Source organism: Phaenicophaeus curvirostris, chromosome 11 (genome assembly GCF_032191515.1).
Source record: "Phaenicophaeus curvirostris isolate KB17595 chromosome 11, BPBGC_Pcur_1.0, whole genome shotgun sequence".
NCBI lineage: Eukaryota > Metazoa > Chordata > Aves > Cuculiformes > Cuculidae > Phaenicophaeus > Phaenicophaeus curvirostris.
The window spans coordinates 20,157,095-20,179,744 of record NC_091402.1 but is presented as its reverse complement, the minus strand read 5'-3'; the positions used below and the strand labels follow the sequence as shown (position 1 = coordinate 20,179,744).

Genomic DNA, 22,650 nt, shown 5'->3' with positions numbered 1-22,650 from the left:
TGGCTGCTGCCCACACGGCTCCATCCATCCTCATGCTGCTGCCCACGCTCCCGCAGGCACCTCCAGTCTCCCTGGGCTTCTCCAGCCAGGGTTCCCAGGGCTGGGCTGCTCGCCCTCCTCCAGCTGCGCGGCAGCCACCCATCTCCTCAAAGAGACCTGACAGGGAGAGAACTTTCCTTCCAAACACTCTTAAATCCCTCTTTTGCTGATTTTCTTCGCAGCCTGGGCAGCTGCCAGCAGAATTGTTTGCAAATGGCAGTCCCCTGCCTTCTGAGCAGTAGCATCCCACGGCCCTGCCGGCTGAGAGAGAGCCGTTTGGAGAGGACCAAGCAGCAGTAGGAGGATGAGGAGCAGCTAGGAAAGACCCATCCACAGACACAGCGTACCCACTGCTTCATCCCTGGACGGCGTATCACCTGCATTCAGCCCAGCAGGCACCTGGAGAGGAGTTGGAGCCTCCATCCTCTCCCTTTTGCCATGGAACAGAACCCCTCTGGCAGCTGGCACAAGCCGAGCCCGCGGCTGCCCACCCGAGCGGTGCCTGGTGATGCCCCCCATGAAAAAGACTAAAAAACCATCGCCTGCCAATGTGCACCGCCTTTGCTGAAGCATCAGGGAGCACCTCGACACGGAAACTACATTTACTCTAAGTTAAAAAGGATGTTCTGCACGCAGCCGGCAAGGTGCTCAACGAAGGGGACAGGAGCGACCGAGCAGGCGGCAGAAAGAAGGGAGGTGTCGTCCCACCTGGCAGGACCGTGGCAGGGCAGTGGGTCAGCGGGGAGCCTCTGGGAAGACCGAGCGCTGTGGGAGATGGAGGAGAGTGCAAAGACCCCAAGCCTTGAAGACTACTAAGGGTTTGTTAGGTCTGCAGCAGGGATCTAAAAAAAAAAAAAAAATCCGATTTGGCTAAATTGGTGGCCTGAATTGACACAGACACATTCCCACCATGGCTTCGTGATAGCTCACATCATTTGTGGTGAATCTTGCGCCCCTATGAAACCAGGGACCAGAGTGACCCTGATGCCCCAAGCCTGTGCAGCACCCCTTGTCCCCCAGGGGTCGTTTGGGCTGGGAAGCCACCACGTCACCTCATGCCACAAAGCAAAGGAGCTCTTGAGGAGCCAAGCAGCAGCTCAGGATGGGGATGAAGCCTACCTAGGCGCTGCTCCGAGCTGCCACCGCGGGAAGCACCGCTGTCCTCACCCCCGGCAGCCGCCTCCCTCTCCTTCGCTCCAAGGGCGACAATAAATCGACTCCTATTTCCTTTCAGCCAAGCACTTTTTCACTGCTCTGTCACTCCCGATCATGTTTGAGCAGCCTCAGCTGGCAAACTGGCCCATTTCAGCAGCCTCGCTCTCCTCCGTGCAGGACAGGGCTGGCTCTGGCACGGCCACCCAGCTCGGCTGGGGATGGATACCCGGGGCGAGCAGGGTCGAGAGCCGGAGCCACATCTGCTGAGGACAGTGTGGGGTCACCTCTCGCAGCGGGAACCCCAGTTGTCCCAGCACAGCCTGGAGAGCCCTCCAAGAGGGCAACCAAAGCCTCATTGGAAGGTGCCTCATGAACAAGCTCTCGTCTCATGGGCTTCAGGGTTTCCAGCAGCCTCACAACCACTTCTCCATCCTGCCCCAGGTCCCTTAGAGAGCCACTGCCCAACCCCTGCATCCCACTTCCCACGGGTTATCCTCCCGGATCCAGCACAGCTTTTCCCTCTGGCATGCAGCGAGGTGCCCTGTCTCTATTCCACTCCCCAAGGACAGCGAAGCCATCCCGCTGTGCATTCACTCAGCAGGAACAGAAGAGAATAGAATCATAGAACCATAGAATCGCTTGGGCGGAAAAGACCTTTGAGATCATCGAGTCCTACCATACCTGTTCACTACTAAACCATTGCTGAACACCTCACCTACCTGTCTTCTAAACACCTCCAGGGATGGTGACTCCACCACCTCCCTGGGCAGTTGTGACAGTACCTGAGAACTTCTTCAGTGAAGAAATTCTTCCTGATATCCAATCTGAACCTGCCCTGGTGCAACTTGAGGTCATTTCTCGGCCTTTCGCTGTCACCTGGGAGAAGAGACCAGCACCCACCTCACTACAACCTCCTTTCAGGCAGTTGTAGAGAGCAACGAGGTCTCCCTTCAGCCTCCTCTTCTCCAGGCTAAACAACACTAGTTCCCTCAGCTGCTCCCCGCAATCCTCATTCTCCAGCCCCTTCCCCAGCTCTGTTCTCCTCCTCCAGATGCACTCCAGCCCCTCAATTTCTTTCTTGTAGTGAGGGGCCCAAAACTGAACCCAGGATTTGAGGCGCAGCCTCACCTATGTGGAACCCAGGAAGTTATTGTTTGGGAAAAAGAGGCATCACTCTGGGATGAAGCTCTGCTGGGCTTTTGAGGAGCCCCCCAAAAGGCCAGGGTCACCTAGGAAGAAAGCAAGCCAAGTAGCCAACACCAAGAGACCAGCTGGGGGTGGGTGCAACTCACCCCATGCTGCCAACAAGCCCTGTTCCACCCCAGGTACCGGCATCCTCAAATCCCCCCAGGGAGGAGGACCATATCCCCTCCCAGTGGGACACTGATGCTTGAGTGTTCCTCCTCTCTTGGGGCAGCAGGAACCTCTCTTTCTCCCTTTTCGATCAAATACTCATCACCTCTGCCACCAAATAACAGATCAATGAGCTCCCAGGAGGGGCACAGCTCTTGCTGAAGCTCATCGCAGCCATCGGGAGAGAGGCTGAGGCTGGCAGAGCAGCAGGAAGGCACGGCAGGAGCTGCCCACTGAGACCTTTCTCAGGGTGAACAGGCAAGCACGACAGGCAGGGCTCTTCAGAGAAGAGAAGCAAGTGGGATGAGGCCGAGCACACCGAGGAAGGCGGCCCCCTGTGGCCCTGGGGCTCAGCAGGGGATGCCATCGGATGCAGCGGGATGGACTCAGCTCCAGGAAAATGAGCACCTGAGACTCTCTGGGCAGAGCCACGTGCTTAGAAAGCATCTGCGTTCACGCCAGCCCGCCCGTGTCGAGAGGCTGCTTTTGTTTGCTTTCACCTTCCACGCGCTGCAGCGGGGTCACGCTGAAGAGCACACCGCTGCGAGCGAGCCGGGAGCGAGGGCCCGCTGAGCGCTGCGCTGATGCCAAAGCCCCAGAAGATAATTAAATAGAAAACAATTAATCATGATTGACACTGGCCCCCTGGAGACCCGTCAGCCGCCTTCCAAAAATGCTTCCCGTCTTTCCGATGACCCTGATGACGGTGAAGAAGGGATGGAATTGGTGCGGAGGCAGCTGCAGCCCCCGGCCCTTTCCTTACATGCCAAGTGTGTTTGTCCTCAGCGGAGCTGCCAGCATCCTGCTCTGTGCAGAGTGGTGGCACAAAGCGGAGATGCTGGGCCATGTCCTGCAGCTTCTGCAGCCACCGGCTTCCCTCGGAGCCCCAGGATGAGCTCAGAAGCAAGGAGGGCAGCAGCCTAAATGGCAAGATACACTTCAGGGTCAGGAGGCTCAAGAAAACAAATCTGAGCTTTTCTTGCACAACTAAGTCACTCGGTTCCGCCTGGCACCAGCCACACCAGCATGGGAGGAGAAACGGCAGCGCCTTCCGCTGGGAACTCCTGAAATCTTTAATTCGAGGAAAGCTTAATACAGCTGCTGGCAGGGAGTTCCGTGAGCCGTGCCTGAAAGGTGCTGCGTCCACACAGAGCATCACTGCACACCACACTCGCTCTGAAATGGCACATGCAATGTTATTATTTCAGACATTTGGTGGGGAGGGAGAGCCCAAGGCTGCTGGGTGCAGAGCATCCTCAGGTGCCTCGGGGAGATGCAGAAGAGGCTCAGCATCTCCCCAGTCCCCCTGTTGAAGAGGCTGTGGCTAAGCTGAGCTTGCTGCTCAAGCAGCTCTCCAGGGAAGAAGGGAGTAAAACAGGATGGGAAAAGAGATCGGGACTTTCTCTTCCTCCAACTCAGAGGTGGTTGCACAGAAAATACTTGGAAAGGGAGGACTAGTCTTAATCCATAAGCTGTGATCCTCAAGGTGCCATCTTCAAGGCATCTCCTTCAAGGTGTCTCCAGCGAGCAGCTGGGCAGAGAGGAGAGCCACCAGCTGCCCCATCCAGCAGGATCTCCTCTCACACTGGGAGGCTCAGAAAATCCATATAGGACTTGAGTGGTAAGATGCGGAGGCTGACGGGACCAGCTACCCCCTCCCACCTCATCTTCGATTTTAACTCTGCTGCTGAACCAGGAGCCGTCTGAAAGCCACTTGATGGCAGTGGCTGGGGCAGTGCCACCAGCAACAAACCCAGGAACTCCCCATGCGATGCCACGAAGACAGCCGGGGCACCAGGCAGCAACCGCGGCGAGCATCCCCTGGCTGTGCACGAAGGAGCACGCGAAGCTGCTGAAGCCACCGACTTGAAGCAGCTTTTGCTCACTGGGGTCCTGCCGTCCCTCTCCAAAGCCAAGGGGCAACCACAGGGCACTGGAGCAAGAAGGCTGCGGGGTGGCTTTGGCCAACACAGGCTGGTGCCCAAAGCAGCCGCAGCCACCTCGACACAAGGCAGACAAAAAGGCAAGGAGCTGAGTGAGCACTGCAAAAAACGTGGGACCTCGAAGCGCTGGGAAACTGCTCCAATTAGACCCTTCATTGCAGCACTAAATGGACAGAGCTCCCAGAAAGCAATTCCCAGGCTTGCTTTTACACTGCACGCGATTAAGAATTAAAGCAACCCAAACCTGAGGCTGCGTTAAAATGACCAAGCTCCCCAGCAGGCGAGGAGAGCCGTCATGGTTTTTTCATGCCCATTATACAAGCGTGGGCGACTCACGGGGCAGGAGGAGGCGGCTGCCCCTACCAGCAGGAGACCTCATCGCTCTCTACAACCACCTGGAAGGAGGTTCTAGAGAGGTGGGTGTTGGCCTTTTCTCCCAAGTGGTGGGACAAGAGGGAACGGTGTCAAGCTGCATGGGGGGAGGTTTAGATTGGACATTACAAAAAAATTCTTCACAGAAAGGGTTCTCAAGCACTGGCACAGCTGCGCAGGGAGGTGGTTGAGTCCCCATCCCTGGAGATGTTTAAAAGACAGGCAGATGAAGTGCTTAGGAATATGATTTAGTAGTGGATGAATACAGTTGGAACTGATGATCTCCAAGGTCTTTTCCAACCTAATGATTTTATGATTCGATGCAGTGCCCAGGAACGCTCAGCTAGCCAGCTCCCGAATCTCGCAGACATGTGAGCACGTGGGCTGGGATGGCAACTAACATTTCAAGTTACTATAGCACTGCTATTCCGCGCCTACAGCCATTGTAATCCCTTCCTGTATGAATACATTCAGGCTCCAACAGATCTCGCTGAGCAGATGCTATCGGGCATCTCCACCACCAGCTACAGCAACCTGGTATTTAAGCTCCTCACAATCCCAATATGTAACAGATGAAGATGAGATCAAGGAAGATGTATATGACAAGGAGAAAAACAAGCCCAGCTGCAACCAAAAGCTGCGAGATCCAGCTCTGCTCTGACAACAGTGGGCTGGCGACTCGGCAGCAGCTTGGCCTTCACCCCAACACTGCAGGGGTGCCCGGGTGCTCCCTGAGGTGTGGTGTGACACTTTGGGGATGAGATCCTATCTCACCCCGGGGCGAGGGGAAGAGGTGAACTACGACTCAGTCACTGGGTGCAGGCTGACCCCCTCTACCTGTTCAGGTGGCTGCACCGGGGACACCTCAGCCTCTGGGAGGGCTGATGGCAATCGCGGATGGAGCCCGTGCGCAAGCCACAGGTACCTGTGATGTCTGTCTGGGCATCCTCAGCCTCAGCAGCCCTGGTCTTCCTCTCCAGTTCTTTCATTTCAGGCACATAGAAGTCCCCTTGGCGGGCGAGGGGACACACGAAGTAGATGCGGTCCTCCTTGTAGATCTCGATCCGGGGGTGGGCGCACAGCTTCCTCTCCTGAAAGACAGCGGGTGACCACGGGTCAGGGATGTGCCCCAGCAGCCCCCCACCACGTGGATCTGGTGGCCTGGCAGCATCGCAGACTGATCTGCTTTACGAGGAGCAATGCCTCCCATCCCAAAATCATAGCTCTGCTTTCCCTGTCATGACAGCCTCTCACGTGGCAGGGCCAGCAGGTTCAGCCCTGGGGGTGAGGAGCTAGCCAGGCTCAAGGAGGAGATCAGAGAATCATAGAAACACAGAATAATTTGGGTTGGAAGGGACCTTAAAGATCCTCCAGTTCCAACCCCTCTGCCATGAGCAGGGACACCTCCCACTAGATCAGGTTGCCCAAGGCCTCATCCAGCCTGGCCTTGAACCCCTCCAGGGATGGGGCAGCCACAGCTTCCCTGGGCAACCTGTGCCAGTGTCTCACCACCCTCATGGTGAAGAAATTCCTCCTTACGTTTAGTCTAAATCTGCCCCTCTCCAGTTTATCCCCATTGCCCCTAGTTCTGTCACTCCATGACTTTGTGAACAGTCCCTCCCCAGCTTTCTTGTAGCCCCTTCAGGCACAGGAAGGTCACTATAAGTTCTCCTCAGAGCCTTCTCTTCTCCAGGCTGAACACCCCCAACTCTCTCAACCTGTCCTCATATGGGAGGTGCTCTAGCCCTCTGATCATCCCTGTAGCCTCCCCTGGACCCGTTCCAACAGCTCCATCTCCTTGTTGAGGATTCCAGAGATGTTGAAGCCCCTGCAAACTCAGCTCCCCCAGGTCAGCCTTGGCTTTAGTGTGCTTATTTTGGGCTGGAGCAAGGGGTTTTGGGGAGCCCGGCAGCTGCTCTACACAGACCTGCCAAGTCTCTAGTTGCTCCTGGCAGCTCAGCCCCACGAGCAGGCGTAGCACTTCTCTGCTAATTAATATAATCCAGAGCCGACAGCTCAAGCAGCTCCTTTCAGAACGCAGAGGGCAGGGGGAGTGGGAGATGAATCCCTGGCATTTCAGACAAATCCCCCTCCTACCGACCTCCCCTTGGTAGCACATTTCAAGCCCTCAGCCCCCCACAAGCCTGCCAGGGCCCCGTGATGGGGGCACGTCCCCCTCGCTGTGCCCACGCCGAGCTGGGGCTGCGGGGACTCTCGGGGTGCCAGGGCTGGGCCCAGGAGCAGCTGGACCCCTCTTGCCACCCCCTCCTCACCCGCCCGCCCGCCGGCTGCTCGCTGGCAGAGGGGGCGGCTGATTACAAGCCAGGATAGAAGGGAGAGCGTCTCTTCAGCGGGTTTTCTTTTTCTTTCTTTCCCCTTTTCAGATCACTGACAGCTTTTATTTAACCCTGCAACCTCCCCAGTTATCCTCCTCCTCCTCCCTGCCCCAACTATCTTCTTCCTCCTAACCCTGACTATGCTCTTCTTCCTCTCTGCCACAACCATCCTCTTCTTCCTCCCTGTCATGGCTTGCTCGAGCAGGGTCCCCAGCCCTCCTGGGCTCTCTAAAGCCCCTCTCTGAGGACAAGCTCTATGGACACATCAACCATGACCTTACCAAAGCCTGTTTGTTCATGCTCCCCTTTCCCCTGGGGATGGACAGAGCTGATTTTGAATCATTATCCCGGCCAAATGCTGGCACCGGGCAGAATCCAGGACAGAGAGGAGCCCATGCTGACCCTGGCAAGGCCACCTGGAGGGACACCTCAGTGCTGGCAGGCTCCTGGGGAAGAAAAACCCCATGTGAGTCATTCTCAAGTCTGTTTTCCTTGGAAAGCCCACAGGAGCTGGCTCTGTGGAGCCCCAGTTTCCCCACCAGCACCACAGGGGCACAAACCAAACCCTGACAGAAGCTTTACTTGTTCCATCCCAATGCCTCCAAGTCTGAACTTTGGCTGAGTCCCTTTTCAAACCAAGGAGGAACCAATTCGTGATCCCAGTGCCGCAGGGATGCGCAGGGACACGGGCGAGCTTCCAAGGCACTGGGAGCCCAGAGTTCCCACTCGCAGGCAGGTGAAACTCTAACGCATGTGGATCAAAACTGTATTAAATAAAAACAAGACAGGCTGTTTTTAGCAGCAGAGCAGAGGCGGCTCATATCACTCTTGCCTTTTCAGCAACAAGGCAGACAAGAACCCTCCCCACCGCTCTGCCCCTTGCTCTACCAACCACAAGCCCATCAACCACTCTTCAGCGCAGCTCATTATTTTAGGCTACTGCAACACATCCTAGAAATGGGTATCTCCAAGATTCGCAGGTTTTTTGGATGCATCCAGCTGGCTCTCTACCACTTAACGCAGACGGGGACAACTCGAAGGATCTTAGACCAAAAAGACCATTATTAAATTCGTATGAGGTCTCTAGCCAGTCTAAAGCCCCAGCACTCCAGTTTGGCCTCCACAACATCTCAAGCTGACTTTCCAAAGTCCACCCTGGGATTCCTGAAGAGCAGATGCGGGATGTACCCTGTCCCTACAATTTATCTAGGCTGCTATAATTCCTCTTCCAATTACACAGCCATAGCAGTGTCTCTCCCAAAGCACAAACGATGCTCCCTCCACACACTAAATATGGGAATCATGGGGTTTTAAGGAATAAAAATGCAGACTTGTGCAAAGAGCAGGGTCCCGGACTGGCTTTTGGGCCAAATGCTGCTTCAGACTCAAGGATTATCCTACAAGAGAGATGAGGATGCTGCACTCTGCCAGGGAGGGAAGCAGGTTTCTCTCCCCAAAGCCAGAAAAGCCTGGGTGCTCTGCAGCTAAACCCAAGGATGTGGACCAAGTCCTTGATGATGCTGAGGTGGTCGGACACTCACTGTCAATACCAACACCCGCCTCGTTACAGACAGCTATAAGGATGCTTAATATCTTACTTCTTCTCAATGCATCCAGGTTTTTCCCCAAAAGGAAATGGAGGGAAACCAGAGCCTGGGGGTCCCAATTCATGCCTGTGCAAAGCAAGCTGGAGGCCAGGTTAGAGAGCTGGCATTTGCTTCTCTGCTTCTTCCTGGAGCACCCCAGCTCCTGGCAGGGCTGCTGCAGAGCTCAGCATCGCAGCCAGGCTCAGGAGAGGAAAACGTCCCCGAGAAGGAGCAGGGAGGTGGCAGTTGGGAACGCTGCCCCATCCAGGCTGAGATCAAAGGGATGAGGCTGCCTAAAGACTTCAGGAAAGGGCAGAGGTGATGAGGTGAGGAGCCAGAACAACAAAAATGGATAAGGGGATCATAAAAATAAATGCATAGAGGAATCAGCCAAAGGGAATGCAAGGGAGATGGCCCTTGCGATCATCCCAAAGGGGATCAGGAGGCAGGCAGAGGCCAGGCAAGCACAGGAAGAGATGCAGCAAAGTGCAACCAAGTCAGGTATCAGCATAGGACAGAGCAGCTTTAGCATTCACCCAGTGGAGAGGAAGGCTGGAAGGCCGCTGCAAGGGAAAAACAACAAACCGAAGAGATTGGAGAGCGGAGTCCAAAGGGGAAGGCTTAAGCAGAGAGCGAATTAGCAAAGGCTCAAAAACATGGCAAAACAACAGAGATGCTCAACAGGCACTAACGTGCTTTGGATCTGAGGAGGAAGCCCCTCACTAGCTGTGCAGCTAAGCCAACAGATGGAGCAGCAAGGTGGATGTGGAGTTTGGAACGCAGAGCCCTCGAGTCAAATCAAATGTAGTCTCACACGGGCGGAGGAGCTCAGTGAGAGGCGAACAGTGGGATGCCAATGATGCCGGGGCCAGTCTTCTGGCTAGGACAGCAGGACCCAGTAAGTAGGGCAGGGAAGGGGACTCGTCCCTTCACAAGGTCGTGCTGTGCCATCTCCCTTCTCAGCCTCCTCCAGGAGCTCGCCCTTCCTCCAGCCAGCAGAGACGGAAGCGGCAGCGCAGCACACAAGGCTTATCTCTGTGCAGGACCCTCCCCTGGGCACACGAAGCATCAGCTTTATGGTAGTAATCCATACAGTCGAGCTACACATACACAGCAAAGGGCAGTGCATCCAGAGCCCACCAGTTCAGTCCTGACGTGCATAGTGGCTCGGGCACTCCTGCTACATCAGACACACTGCTTCCCGTGAAGCCTTCTCCTTCTTGGTCCATCCGAGGGCCGTGATGCTGTTCACCATCCTCTAGGAACAAGATTTTACATTCTTGCATGCCCTTTTCCCAGTCGAAATAACACCCTGCCTCCCAGTCCTTAGCCCTGGGTTGTTTCCGAATCACCCACCTCCCTGTAGGACATTCTCCAGGTCAGCTTCATCCCTCTAGGAATGGAGCAGCCCCCAGCCTTGTGCATCGGAGAAAATGACAAGGATTACACACTGAACTAGCATTTCAGGAGATCTTCCCCAGCAGCAGGAGATGGGACCTCCCCAGCAGCACAAATCTTCCCCTCCCTACTCATCCGTTAAGAGATAGACCCCATTGTCTGGGCAAGGAATTGGCTTGGGCGCAGCCTCCCAAGCAGAGGACGCTCTCGGTTCCCCGGGCAGGCAGGAGAGCAGTCCCAGAGCTACAGGACCTGCAACAAGGCAGCTGAGACACGACCTGCAGTCATTAAAATCCCAGCAGAATCGTGCCCAAATGGAAGGAGGTGGTGTGGTGTTTACACCGCACCGTGCCCCTCGGCACCTGCTGGGAAGCAGAAGGCAAGCTGGGGCACTGCGGGGATCGGCTTTGTCACTCTGTCAGGCTTGTCTGCTTAGGAATTCAAATGCCACCAACTGCATCTGCTTCATCTCCCACTGCTGGAAAAATTCAGCTTGTTAGGAGATCAGCAAACGAGCCTTCCGGATGCTCTCGGGATCTTCACCATGCTCAGGCATGTCAGCGGTGCTCAGGCTCCAACCGAACCTGCTGCCTGCCCCAAAATACTTCTAGGATCATCAGGAAGGTTGTGGGGAGCACTTGGGATGCTCCGGTTACTGCCAGCAAGTCAGCTGGCACCCAGCATAGCGTGTGGGACCAGGGGACATGCCAGCACCTCCTACCTGCTCAGGCAACGAAGCTTCTTTTGACTCCCCTCGTCTTGCTTCCAGCCCGAGGCATCCATCCTCTCCTCCCTCAGCGAAGGGATCGGATGCTTCAGTCCCAGGGATTTTAAAGAAACAACAAAACCTCGTGGAGCTGAAGGGCCCTAAAATGAGTTGCTAAAATTAGAGCTGAAACTGAGCCACCAGCTAGGACCGGAGGGAGCACGCTGTGTGCCACATCCTCCTCGCTTCCTCACACGTTCCACACTCGGTGTGTCATCCCCACTTATCTTAGACCACGGGCGCTAGGTAGTGCAGAGAGGCTTTGCAATTCAGTTTGCACAGCACCCAGTGCCCTTTGGCGCTCTCGCAGTCCAGCCAGGGGACAGAATCCTTGCTGGGACATCCCAACATCCCACACCCAGACCTGGGATGTCTCTGTTTCCATTTCTCCTTGCCCAGGGAGTAGCTTGAGGTTAAGCACTGTCTTAGTCTCAACTCTGAGCTGATGAAAGAAAAAAAAAATGGAGCTTGTAAGAAAGATGGAGAGAGACTTTTACCAGGGCCTATAGCAACAGGAAAAGAAGCAACGGTTTTAAACTGAAAGAGGGCAGGTTTAGATTGTATATAAGGAAAAAAAGGCTTGTGGTGAGGGTGGTGAGGCACTGGCACAGGCTGCCAGAGAAGCTGTGGGTGCCCCATCCCTGGAGGTGCTCAAGGCTGGGTTGGAGAGGGTTTTGAGCACCCTGATTCAGTGAAAGAAACATGTCCCTACCACAGCAGGGGTTAGGCTGGATGATATTTGCAGGTCCCTTCCAACTCAGATCGTTCTGTGATTCTGGTCCTCACCAAGCCACAGCCTGACCGCAGGAGGGAAGGATGAAGCCCATCGAGAAACAGGAATCAGGCAGGTGCTGGGGAGGAACCACCAGCACAAGAGATGGTTTGGCGGAAGGAGAGGCAGGCAGATGTGCTTTTCACAAGTAATCCCTCAAGCATCAAGGAAACCCCGACATCTCAGCTTGCCACTCAAGCAGGATGCACGCGGAGCCGGCAGGACTTGCTTCCCGGCACGGCCGGCACTCAGAGCCAGCTCCGGCACTGCCACGAACACCAGGCTGCTGAGGGCTGTGAAACAGCTGCTGCTTCCCAGCCTGGAAAAACTCACATTTCAGAGGTGGTGAGACTGCTCTCACGCACGTGCACTTTACTTTCAAATCCTCCGGGCTGCGAGGTGTGTCAGAAACAGAAGGTGATATAATTGCAATCAAGAAAAGGCCGTTTCCATCAGCCAGCAGGAAAACCAAGCGGCACCACCAGCACTACAGCAGCAGCAAACAAAGTCTCACCGAAGGACAGCGAATCCTCCAGGTAGCAAAAGAGAGCGCCTGGCAATTAGCACCTCCCGCGCCCACCAGCATCTCTCCCTGCCCTCGGCACTAACACGCTTCCCCCGCTTCCCTTGGCGGGTCCCCCTCCTGTCTGCAACCAGGACACCGTCCTGCCAACGCGGCAGCGCGGTGGCTTCGGGACAGGCAGGTGAAAATCAGCCCCCGAGATCCTTTCTGCAGCAGTGAGAGGGAGTGTGTTTGGACTGTGGGAGCCGTGAAACGCCAGGCTCTGGAGCGGGGTTTTTCATTTTCACCTTGGCAAAGGCAGCCCGCCATGCAATTTACACCTTGCCTGCGCTTCCCGGAGTCGAATCACCCAACTGCTCCCGCCCTGGCAGAGCCACAGGGGCTGCGAGGAGGCAGCTGTCAGGTATGGCCAAACTGAGAGGCAATGGAATGAGCCTGGGTGGATTGGTGGGTACCGGAGGTCCCAGAGCCCCAAAAAGGGCTGATGGGACCAGACACAGGCTCCCATGCCACTGGTGGAAGCTGCTGCGAGAGCCACGAACAGTTTTCTCCTCTCTAGGATCAAGGAATCATATAGAATGATTTGGGCTGGAAGAAACCTTAAAGCCCATCCAGTTCCAGCCCCTGCCATGGGCAGGGACACCTCCCACTGCATCAGGGGCTCCAAGCCCCATCCAACCTGGCCTTCAACACCTCCAGGGATGGGGCAGCCACAGCTTCTCTGGGCAACCTGGGCCTCCCCAGCCTTACAAGGAAACATTTCTGCCTAAGATCTCATCTCTATCTCCCCTCTTTCAGCTTCAAATCATCCCCTCTCATCCTGTGCTCTCTGATCAAGAGCCCCTCCCTGGCTTTCCTCGAGCCTCTTTCAGTACTGGGAGCTGCTCTAAGGTCTCCCAGGAGCTTTCTCTTCTCCGGGCTGAACAACCCCATCTCTCTCAACCTGTCCTCAGATGTGAGGTGCTCCAGATCTCCACTCCTTCCCTGCCCGGCTGAGAAATCCTGCAGCACATCCAGGAGCATCCCCCATCCTCAAAGATCAGCTGGGCAGCAAGTTCCAGAGAGACAAAACCTTTCAGAAAGTAGCCACAGGCAACCAGAGCCCCTGGCAGGAGGCAAAGGACAAGGCTGCCAGCCCAGACGTGCTCAGGTACATTGTCCGTGTGCTCCCAGGGACATATTTTACTGCCCCTGACTATGGAAATGTCACCTGCAGAATAAGGAGCAGATGGTGCAAACACACACAACTCATGGGGCTTGGGTCCCCCCGGTGTGACGGTGATTTGGTTGTAATTAGTCCTGGAGCGGAGTTTCAGAAATGAGGCAAACTTTTGCATTTAAAAAAAATGAATTTTCCTAAAAACTCAGTGGTCTCCACATTCCCAAGTTCTGCCTTGCTCCTGTACCCTCCACAGGTAAGCGAAGCCAGCTGGGGAGACGGTTCTTACCAGCTTCCAGAGCTCCACTATGTGTTCTCACTTTTCCTCCTACCTGACCCCAACCACATCCCTTCCTTTCTCCCTCCTTCCCACACGCGAGCTCTCCAAAGGGGACTTTGGTTGTAAGCACTTGGGAAGCTCGAACACGGGATTTTCATTACAGGATGAGAAACCCACATAAATCAACATAATCTCTCCTCCCCTGAGGGACCAGTCCTGGGTTCCCGTCCCCATCCCTAGTTGCTCCATCGCTACTGGAGCGTGTGGGTCAACAGCTGTGCCTGAAAGGAGGCGGATGAGACTGCAGGAGAGGAGGATCACAGCTGGAGAGGCTGCCTCTGCTTCAGAGTGGGGGTCTCTGGGGACCAAAGCTCTCCTTCCAGCCCTCAAAGGATGCTTCCTCAGCATTAATCACAATGCTGAAGAGGTTGATGCAACGATCTCTGCCATCATGGATGAGTGGAGCGCTGCTAAATTGCTTTGCCTGCTCTGCTGCCTCGGCGAGGCTGCCAGGAGCAGCAGCTGTGACAATCTCTCTCCCTCTTGTCAAGGCAGGACCTTTCAGGAAAGAGATCATTGCCCATCCCACCTCAGCCAGGCAGCTCACGGCACTGCTGCCTCCCACCCCACGTGGGGCACCATGCAGGCAAAAAGAGCCTCTTAGAAACACAGCTCTTCATTAGGCTGCTTGCAGGGGCAGTAAAGCCCTGACCTAGAGCTCAACCCCACCGTGAGACACCCAACAACAGGTCGCTTCTCATCATGAGAGATCTTCTTCAATGGCTAACTCACAGCTGAGAACCTGGAGTGCTCCTCATCCAGGTGGACATTCCCAACCCACCTCCCACATGAGGACAGGCTGAGAGAGCTGGGGTTGTTCAGCCTGGAGAAGAGAAGGCTCCTGGGAGACCTTAGAGCAGCTTCTGGTACTGAAAGGGGCTCCAGGAAAGCCGGGGAGGGGCTCTTGATCAGGGAGGGAAGGGATAGGATGAGAGGGGATGGTTTGAAGCTGAAAGAGGGGAGATGGAGATCTTAGGCAGAAATGCTTCCTTGTAAGGCTGGGGAGGTCCAGGTTGCCAAGAGAAGTTGTGGCTGCCCCATCCCTGGAGGCGTTCAAGGTCAGGTTACAGGGGCTGGAACAACCTGATGCAGTGGGAGGTGTCCCTGCCCATGGCAGGGGCTGGAACTGGATGGACTTTAAGGTTTCTTCCAACCCAAACCATCCCATGATCCTGATGGCTTCTCAAGACAATGTCTGGGTTGCTCGCCTCAAATCTCAGCCTTTTCCTCTTGTTCTTTGGCTCCACAAACCATCCTCCTTGGATCGTGGGCATTTCCAGCTGCTCTTCCACAGCTTGTTTGTCACCAGGACAAACTCAGGACATGTCACATTAATGCCCCAGAGAAGAAAATGGTGCAATGGAATAAATACCCTCCATCCCTTCCTACCTCCCTGAACAACCTTGTCTTTCTGCAACGCCCCCGGCTCCCAGGCTTCATGGAATACATTTCATGATGAGCAAAGCTCAGCCTCACACCATCTTTTCACAGCTGAGAAAGCTGAAAAGGGAAGCTGAAGAACCTAACCTTGCTGAACTTGCACAGATAAAGCTACCAGGAGCTCAGACCAAAGCCAGGCTGCAAACGCCTGATTCCCAGATGAAATAGTCCTTCCCTCCCCACCAACAGGGACTTAATGTCAAGCTTATCAGCCTCATTTAGAAGACAAGGAAGGCCACCAAAGAGGAAGATCGAGTACATTTCAGCCTGGTTTGCTGAGGAGGAATGGGCAAGATGATCACGATGCCCATCAGCTTGTTGCCAGTACACCTGCAAATCTGATGGCAGAAAACAAGGTTCGAGGACAGGAGGATCTTCCAAGCTATTGGTCAAGTGCAGCCAACAGTGGAGAAAGACCAGTTTGACCTCCTGCTTAGGGAGACGCTGGCTTGCCTTGGGTGACAGAGATCCCTCCTGGGCTCTCCACTGCAGGACACTTGCCCACAGGCCACCACTCACCATTGATTCACTGTTCCCTTGCTTCTGCTTCTCCATCCCCTGCCCCGGGGAGAACATGTCCCCACGCTTTAAAAGGAAACCAGAGCCCAGTACAAGTGACTTTCTGAATTCTACTAAATGAACAAGAGACATTTCCTTGCAGGCTTCCAGGAAAGCCTCCTTCAAGCCCCAACATTCAAGAGCTTGCACTTCTACCCAAAAAAAGTGTTCAAGGCCAGGTTGGATGGGCCTTGGGCAGCCTGGTCTAGTGGGAGGTGTCCCTGCCCATGGCAGGGGGTTGGAACTAGATGATCTTTAAGGTCCCTTCCAACCCAAACCATTCTACGATTCTATGGAAAAGCTGGCAAACCTGTGAGGTAAAGAGCAAAGAGACATCAATCCTGGTGAGCCCCACCACTATGAGGACTCCTGCCTGTGAGCTTGGCTAACGAAGCCCCCAGAGCCTCCAGTCACCACACGCCACTGGCGGTAACGATTCGCCCGAGGAAATCCCCAGCGCAAGCAAACAGCGCCGGCAGCGGAAAGCAAAAGGCAAAGAAACAGGCAGGAGGAGGTGGAAACGCAGGCAGAGGTGAGGAGGAGGGAAAGAAGGCAAGCAAGCAGCACCAGGCAAATTGACCAGGGACCTCAGGACAGCTCCAGATGTCCTCGAGCCAGGACACGTCACTCCGGTGGCTGCACGTGCCAACACCTCTCCAGCCACCCTGCCCGGAGCAGGCGTGGGAGGTGAGGTGTGCTGGGTGGCTGCCTTTCCTCTGCAGCACTCACCTCCTCCTCCTCGGCCCACAAGGGACCCCGGTGCAGGGTCGCAGGGGGCTCGTTGTCTTGGTCTGGAGAGGAGAGCGCCTGCCGAGCACCGCGCCGTGGCGTGTGGGTAGGACACGTCTGGCTGTGCCAGTGGGGACACAAACAGAGCACCTCCAGAGTCAGGCTCTTCTGCCGGTAACTGAGGCAGCAGGGAAGGGCAGCAGCTGCTTCCAGCGACCTTTGCAGTCTGCCAGCAGCTCCTGTGCCAGCGCAGGATCAGGAGTTTGACTGTGCAGATCAATCACACGAAATCAAAGCAAGTTAGGTGAAGATGGAGCCCAGCCTGACTCTGCCCTTCCACAAGCCTGCGGCTTTCCAGGTCCTGTTCTCTCCCAGAGGGGCTGCATCAGTTGGGAAAGCTCCAGGTCCACACTGGGCCACTCGGTTTTCCAGGTCTTTCCCTGCAAGGGAGCCACCTCCCCATCTCCACCACTGCTCCACTCTCCTGGGCACCCCAAACCATGCACAGCCCTGCATATTGTCATTGACAGCAGTGCACCAGCTCATGCCGTGGCCTCTAGAGCTGCTCCAGATCCTCACCAGTGCCTTACACCAGGAGGCCGGCCCCTCTTTTCCCACCACGGTGCCCTCCTTCAAGCTTTAGGTATCTAGAGGACGCGGAGGACTTTGTGGCAGCACCTCTGTCCCCATCCACCCTTCCACATGTAGCTGCAGCTCATCACAAGCAGAGAGCGGACTGCCCTGTGCTGCTGCAGCTCCATCCCAGGAAGGCTGCTGGCTCTGAGCTAGCAAGAGAAGAGGGGGTTGGATTCTAGTCTGATGCTACAGGTCCCATAGCAGCTCTTGCTGGAAGACACAGCTTTGCAGGGGAACCGGTGGGAGATGCAAGTGAGGGCTTCTTGGGGAGGCAGGAATCAAGCAAGAGAGGGGCAAGTGAATGTGGCATCTAGAGATGCACATGAGAGAGGAGGAGGATGCAAGAACAGAGGAGCTGATGGCTGTGCTCCTCCACTGTAAGCCCACGGCATCAGGCAGGTCCTGCAGCCACAGCAGCCGCTTCTGCTTTGCTCTTCTCCCGAGTCGCTCAGCATAGAAGCACCAGAGCAAGTCTTTCTCTGACACTGACCTCTTGATAAGCTTTTGCTAACTCATGGTCTGGTTACTGTACCACTGGGCGGACGTTACCCCAAGCTGTGAATCTGCACAGCGTGAAAAGAAGAGCAGCTGGTCACAGCAGATGACAGATATCTACCTTTCTGCATGTCAAGGAGCTGCCATTGGCTCCTGGCAGAAACAAAGCCCAGGAGAGCAGCTGGCAGCAACCGCGTGTCCAGAGGTGGGGAGAAAACACCAGTGTCCACAGAGGGAAGGAGGGTGCGGTTTCCCTCCCTCCAGCCCTCCCAGGACGGAGAGGGAACAGAGCCCGTTGCAAATGCATGTAGCTGGCAGGTAGCTGTGGACAGGCCCACTCTGTGAACAGCCACAGCGCATCCTCTTCATCCCCACGGGGCCAGGACACCACTTTGGGTTCCACCCGAAGGGCAACAGCCCCCAGCGCCGTGCTGGCATAGAGACTCCCAGACTGATCACTCTCCCAGCTACCTTAAAGGTCTGTCTTTGACCTTCAAGCAGTGCTTTTGCCTTAAGATTCACCCTGCAGAGCTGTGAAGATAAGGAAAATGGACACTGTGACAGCTTTAAATACATCAGGAAATCTTCTGGTTGGTGGTGTGTGGAAGCAGGGGGAGGGAGCCAACGTTTCCAGGGGTCTTGTGATGCGAACGTGCACATCCACCAGTTATCACTGTGATAAGCAGGCAGAGTCAGGAATGCGGAGCGGTTGCTAACCTGCTCTCCCTGCTGCACTCGGCTCTGCGACCCCCTCCTTTATCTTTGCGGTGTTACAATTCCTCACATTAGCAGAAGAAGAACAGGTAAACCCACTCACCTGTGGAGTGAGCACCCAGTGGTCATCATATAAGCCATCAAAATAAAAATCACCCCAATTACTTCGCAGCGCCACAAACTCCCAGGCATCCTTCTGCTCCCTCAGACTCTTTGAAATGTCAAGTCGCACTGTCCTGTGTCTTTTAATTTGGAGCTCAGCCTCAGACCAGCAGAGCCTCGCTGAGCTTTAGGAGGAGCGCAACCATGCAAAACGTAGACCTGCCAAATCCAGATATCAGCGGCCTGGAAGACAAGTGCAGCCCCAGCCCCACCAGTGACTCCGTTCCATGGCCCCAGTGTCTCCACTGAGCCGTCTCAGTGCCGGAGAAGGCTGCAAGTCCCTTCCCTCTCTGTGCTGGCTCAGGAGTCCCGGTCGGATGCAAGCTAGAGCAGAGCTCAGGCTCTCTGCTGAAGCTGGGCTGCTGTCACAACCCTGAAAGCCTCCAAAAACCTTTCTCAGCTCCCCCTCTGCACACAGGCCAGGAGATCCGTAGTTTGACCCCCGCTAAGAGAAAGCGGACGTGGCAGCAGCAGGAATCTGATCCTGTCCCAAAAGCTGTACTTAGGCTCTGTTCCAAGGCAGCAAAGCAACCTCTTTCTACTTTTCCTCTGATGCCCAGTAGGAGAGGTGACTCTCCATCATCATCTCCCCTCTCAGGCAGGTTTGTTCCTCTTCTCCATGCTGGAGGCACATCCTTTTTCACATTGCAAACCCAGCTCTCCTGCCAGCCTTGGAAGGGCAGAGGCACCCTTCCTGCGGGAGACCATCTCTCCAGCAAACCCAGCAGAAACATCTGCTCACACAAGGCACAACCTCATGGCCACCAGAGCACCGAGGAGCCCAGGAAAGGCAAACATCGAGAGGGTCTAGGACAAGGAACTGGGATGCCACCTTAGCACGCCAAGAGGCACTGGTTCATCACTGAGGGTATCAGGTACCTTCAGTCTCTTCCAACAGCAGACACTGCAGAAGAGGTCCTGAGAGAAGTCAGCTCAAGGGTGACAGAGGAAGAGCACCGATTCATCCCTGCTGCGCCCCAGGGACCTGCTGCCTCCTCTGCCCACTGGGGTCTGACAGCAGGGGAATGAATCCGATGCAATAAGGTGAAGAGGAGAGGTGCCAGATGCCTCTTCAGCCAGCCCACTGCCACGAAGGCGAAGGGGCTCGCCCCGGCTGGCAGCTCACCTGGGATGGAGCAGGAGAAGCAATGCAGGCAGCCTGGACATCCCCACCAGGCCACAGACATCCATCAGCTGCCTCGGTTTCTATCAAAGGCCCTGATCTTCCCCAGTTTGGCTGAAGAAGAGAGGGTGGAATAAGCTGCCACATGCTGGAACAAAAGGAGTCCCGGAGCTGAGGGCTCCCAGGCACTCTCCAAAAGCCTGCAAGCCAAGAATTAAGCACAGCTTGACCTTCCTCTTTCAAGGAGCTCACAGATCAGCCTGCAAGCTGCTCCAGAGCTCTGCAATAGCACAGGCAGCTGGAGACCACAAAGATGAATCTGGCGCTGGCAAATCCAGAGGAGTTCAAGAAGGACAGAATTTGGCAGCAGGGTTTTCCACAGCCTGATGGGACAGTCCAAGTTCAGCACTGCGTGTTTGCTCCTCAAAGCAAGATGGGATGTAGTGGTTGTACATAGGTCTGCACCAAACCATTTCACCTCTCCGTACCCTGGATCTGCTCTGTAGAGGCTGAGAGTCCCTACAGGTGCAGCAGAGTGACAGCCACCAAGCAACAGCATAAACAGAGAAAAAGCTCACCCTGATCCTGTGAAAACCTCCCAGGATGTGAGCAGCTCTGCAGCCCATCATGCCAGCCACGGTCACAAGGACTGGCAGCTCTGGACACCTCCAGCCCACGGCCTCTGCCTTGAGGCCACCAGCGCGCAGCAGCATCAATTTGAACAGCATTGGAAGGGCAGTGGCTGCTGCAGGCAGGCAGAGACAACAGGGTTTTAGAAATAAGAGACAGAAGAGACCCCGAGGGACTTTCAGAGCGACCCCCTGCTTCAGAGCAAACAGCTGGGCTTGGCCACTGCACCAGGGCTCCAGCCACCAATGCAGCCCAAAGCCCACGTCCTGCCTACGTCACGTAAGCTCTCGGCATGGGAAGGAGCAAGAACCAATTTTGCTCTTTCACCCCTGTGATTTGATCACCACCCATCCATATCTTGACTCAGTGCAGAAGAGAAATGTTTTCATTCTCCTGCCCTCCCTGAAGCGAGGCCTTTCCTGCCATTTTATACCTAACTAGAATCGAAAAAGCGCAAGTTAGTCATAGCACAATAATCCTTTTTCCGGAGGTAAAAATGCCATTGCTTTCAAATGTATTATCTCCCTGCTCTGCAGTTTTCAAAGTAGGAGCTTCAGAGCCAGGGAAAGTGGGCCAGCAGCATTCACTGGGAAAGAGCAATATTTCTAAGAAGCTGTTTTGCATTTGATCGGGTTCATTTCTGCTCTTTCTCAAGCCTGGCACAGCTGGCAAGGTCTGGCTCGGAGGGCTATGGAGAAGAATCATCCCAGGAAAAAACTCATTAGGACTCTGCTAAAATAATTGCAGAGAGACAGATCAATCTTATCATCAAATTAATTGACTAGCTGGCAAGGAGGGAAGACCCCAAAGTTTGGGACAATGTCACTGCTGGAGAGAGCCGGACCCGTCTCCAACACCTGACAAAGAAAACCTTTCGAGCAGACTGCATCCTCTGGGATTCTCTATAAATACATCCATGGGAGAGCACACGTACAGATTGAGTCGATAAAGAGATCTGACAGAAAAGCACTGTAGTATTTTACTCTCCCTCCTTGCCCAAGGCAAACCATTTCAGTTCTTTCTCTCCCTTGGACAGCCGTCTGAAAGACCCCGGCTTCCTCCGTGATCATTAATCCTCACTGCAAAGGCGAGGGGGGAGCAAATCTTTGTGCTTGAGCAGATTCATCTCTGTCACAGTTTTGCAAGGCTGAGTGAGTCGTTAGGAGGCTGCAAGCCCCAGCTTTCCAAAGCGGCAGCTGAGAGAACGAGGTGGCTTCTGGCTCCTGCCTAGGATGAAAAGGCCCCTCAGCAGGGCCACCGGCTCGTGGCCATCGGGCCATCAGGGATGCCCGCGTGGTTTGGCATGCATGGAAAAGCAGGCGTTTGAAGTTTGTTCTCCTTCCAGGAGCCGCCTTTGGAACTGCTCCTGGAAAAGGAGTCGAGATGATGATAATAGGATCAAAATGCTGGATGCCATAGGAAAGCACCCACGGTGGGAGAGAGCCAGGGCTAAGCCGCCAGCTGGAACGGCCTCCCTGGGAATGTAGTGGAGTCCCCAGTGCTGGAGGCTTTCAAGATGCAATCCCACCCAGGCTCCCTTTCCCATGAAAGGTCGGACTAGATGATCTTTCCAGGTGCCTTCCAACCTGGACCGTTCCCACTCTGTAATCAGTTAGAACTGGGGGGGTCACAGTGGCTGGGAGCCTGCGTTCCACGCCAGCTGCCTCTGTGGGACCCGGACTCCTCTGCCAGCTGCTGGGGCCAACGTTTGCACAGAGTCAACAAGAAGTTGAGGAAAAAATGGGCGATTTCACACATAAAACAAGCTGCAGAGGCAGGGAAGAAGCCTTTGTGACTACCGGATCCCTGAGCTGGCCAGAAAACCTCTTTTCTCCTCAAGGCAGCGATGCTGCCAGAGCTGCACTTTTACACCTGCCCCCGTGCAACCGACGAGCAGAGCTGAAAGAGAAGCCAGGCGCCTGCAAGCACAAGGCAGCAAGCAGCCAGTACACGCCGGGCCAGCAGCACACGGGTGTACCTGGCACACGTTGGCCACGCCGGCTCTGCCAGGGCAGTGCCTGGTCCCAAAGATGAAGTGCAGACAGTGCTAAGTCACCGCTTGCCCGCAAGGACTGTGGAAAACTGACAGCAGATGAGCAACGGCCTGGGGCTCCCAAATTCCTCCTGGAGAAGTGGGAAAGCAGGGATGCCTGCTGCGAGTGGCAGGAGACATGACGCAGAGCCCTGGATTCCCATATGTTCCATTAGCAGCGCAGGAGGAGCGCGTTTCCCTGCAGACACAGGTTAAATGGACCCACTCTGCTGCACAAGCTGACCCTGAGCTGGGTCCAAAGGTCCCTATGGTGTTAAACGCCATCCACTAAAAACCCTTCCACCTGGCTCAGCTTCGTGCCCGACCTCCTGGGTGTCCTGCTCTCCGCCACCCGCTCCCTCGCACAGCGCTGAAGGCGAGGTCACTTG

At 55.2% G+C, this 22,650-nt stretch overlaps 1 protein-coding gene across 2 annotated transcripts in view; it reads right to left on the bottom strand.

Moving 5' to 3' along the window:
* TEX264 (testis expressed 264, ER-phagy receptor) overlaps window positions 1–22,650 on the bottom strand; it is a 41,660-nt gene that overhangs the window by 2,895 nt on the left and 16,115 nt on the right. For both annotated transcript variants that reach the window (XR_011338176.1, XM_069865565.1), the window contains exon 5: window positions 5,788–5,953. Coding sequence is in view for 1 of the 2 variants with exons in the window: in XM_069865565.1 (XP_069721666.1) it covers window positions 5,788–5,953 (166 nt within the window). In the remaining variant the exon portion in view is untranslated. The remainder of the gene's footprint in view (window positions 1–5,787; window positions 5,954–22,650) is intronic.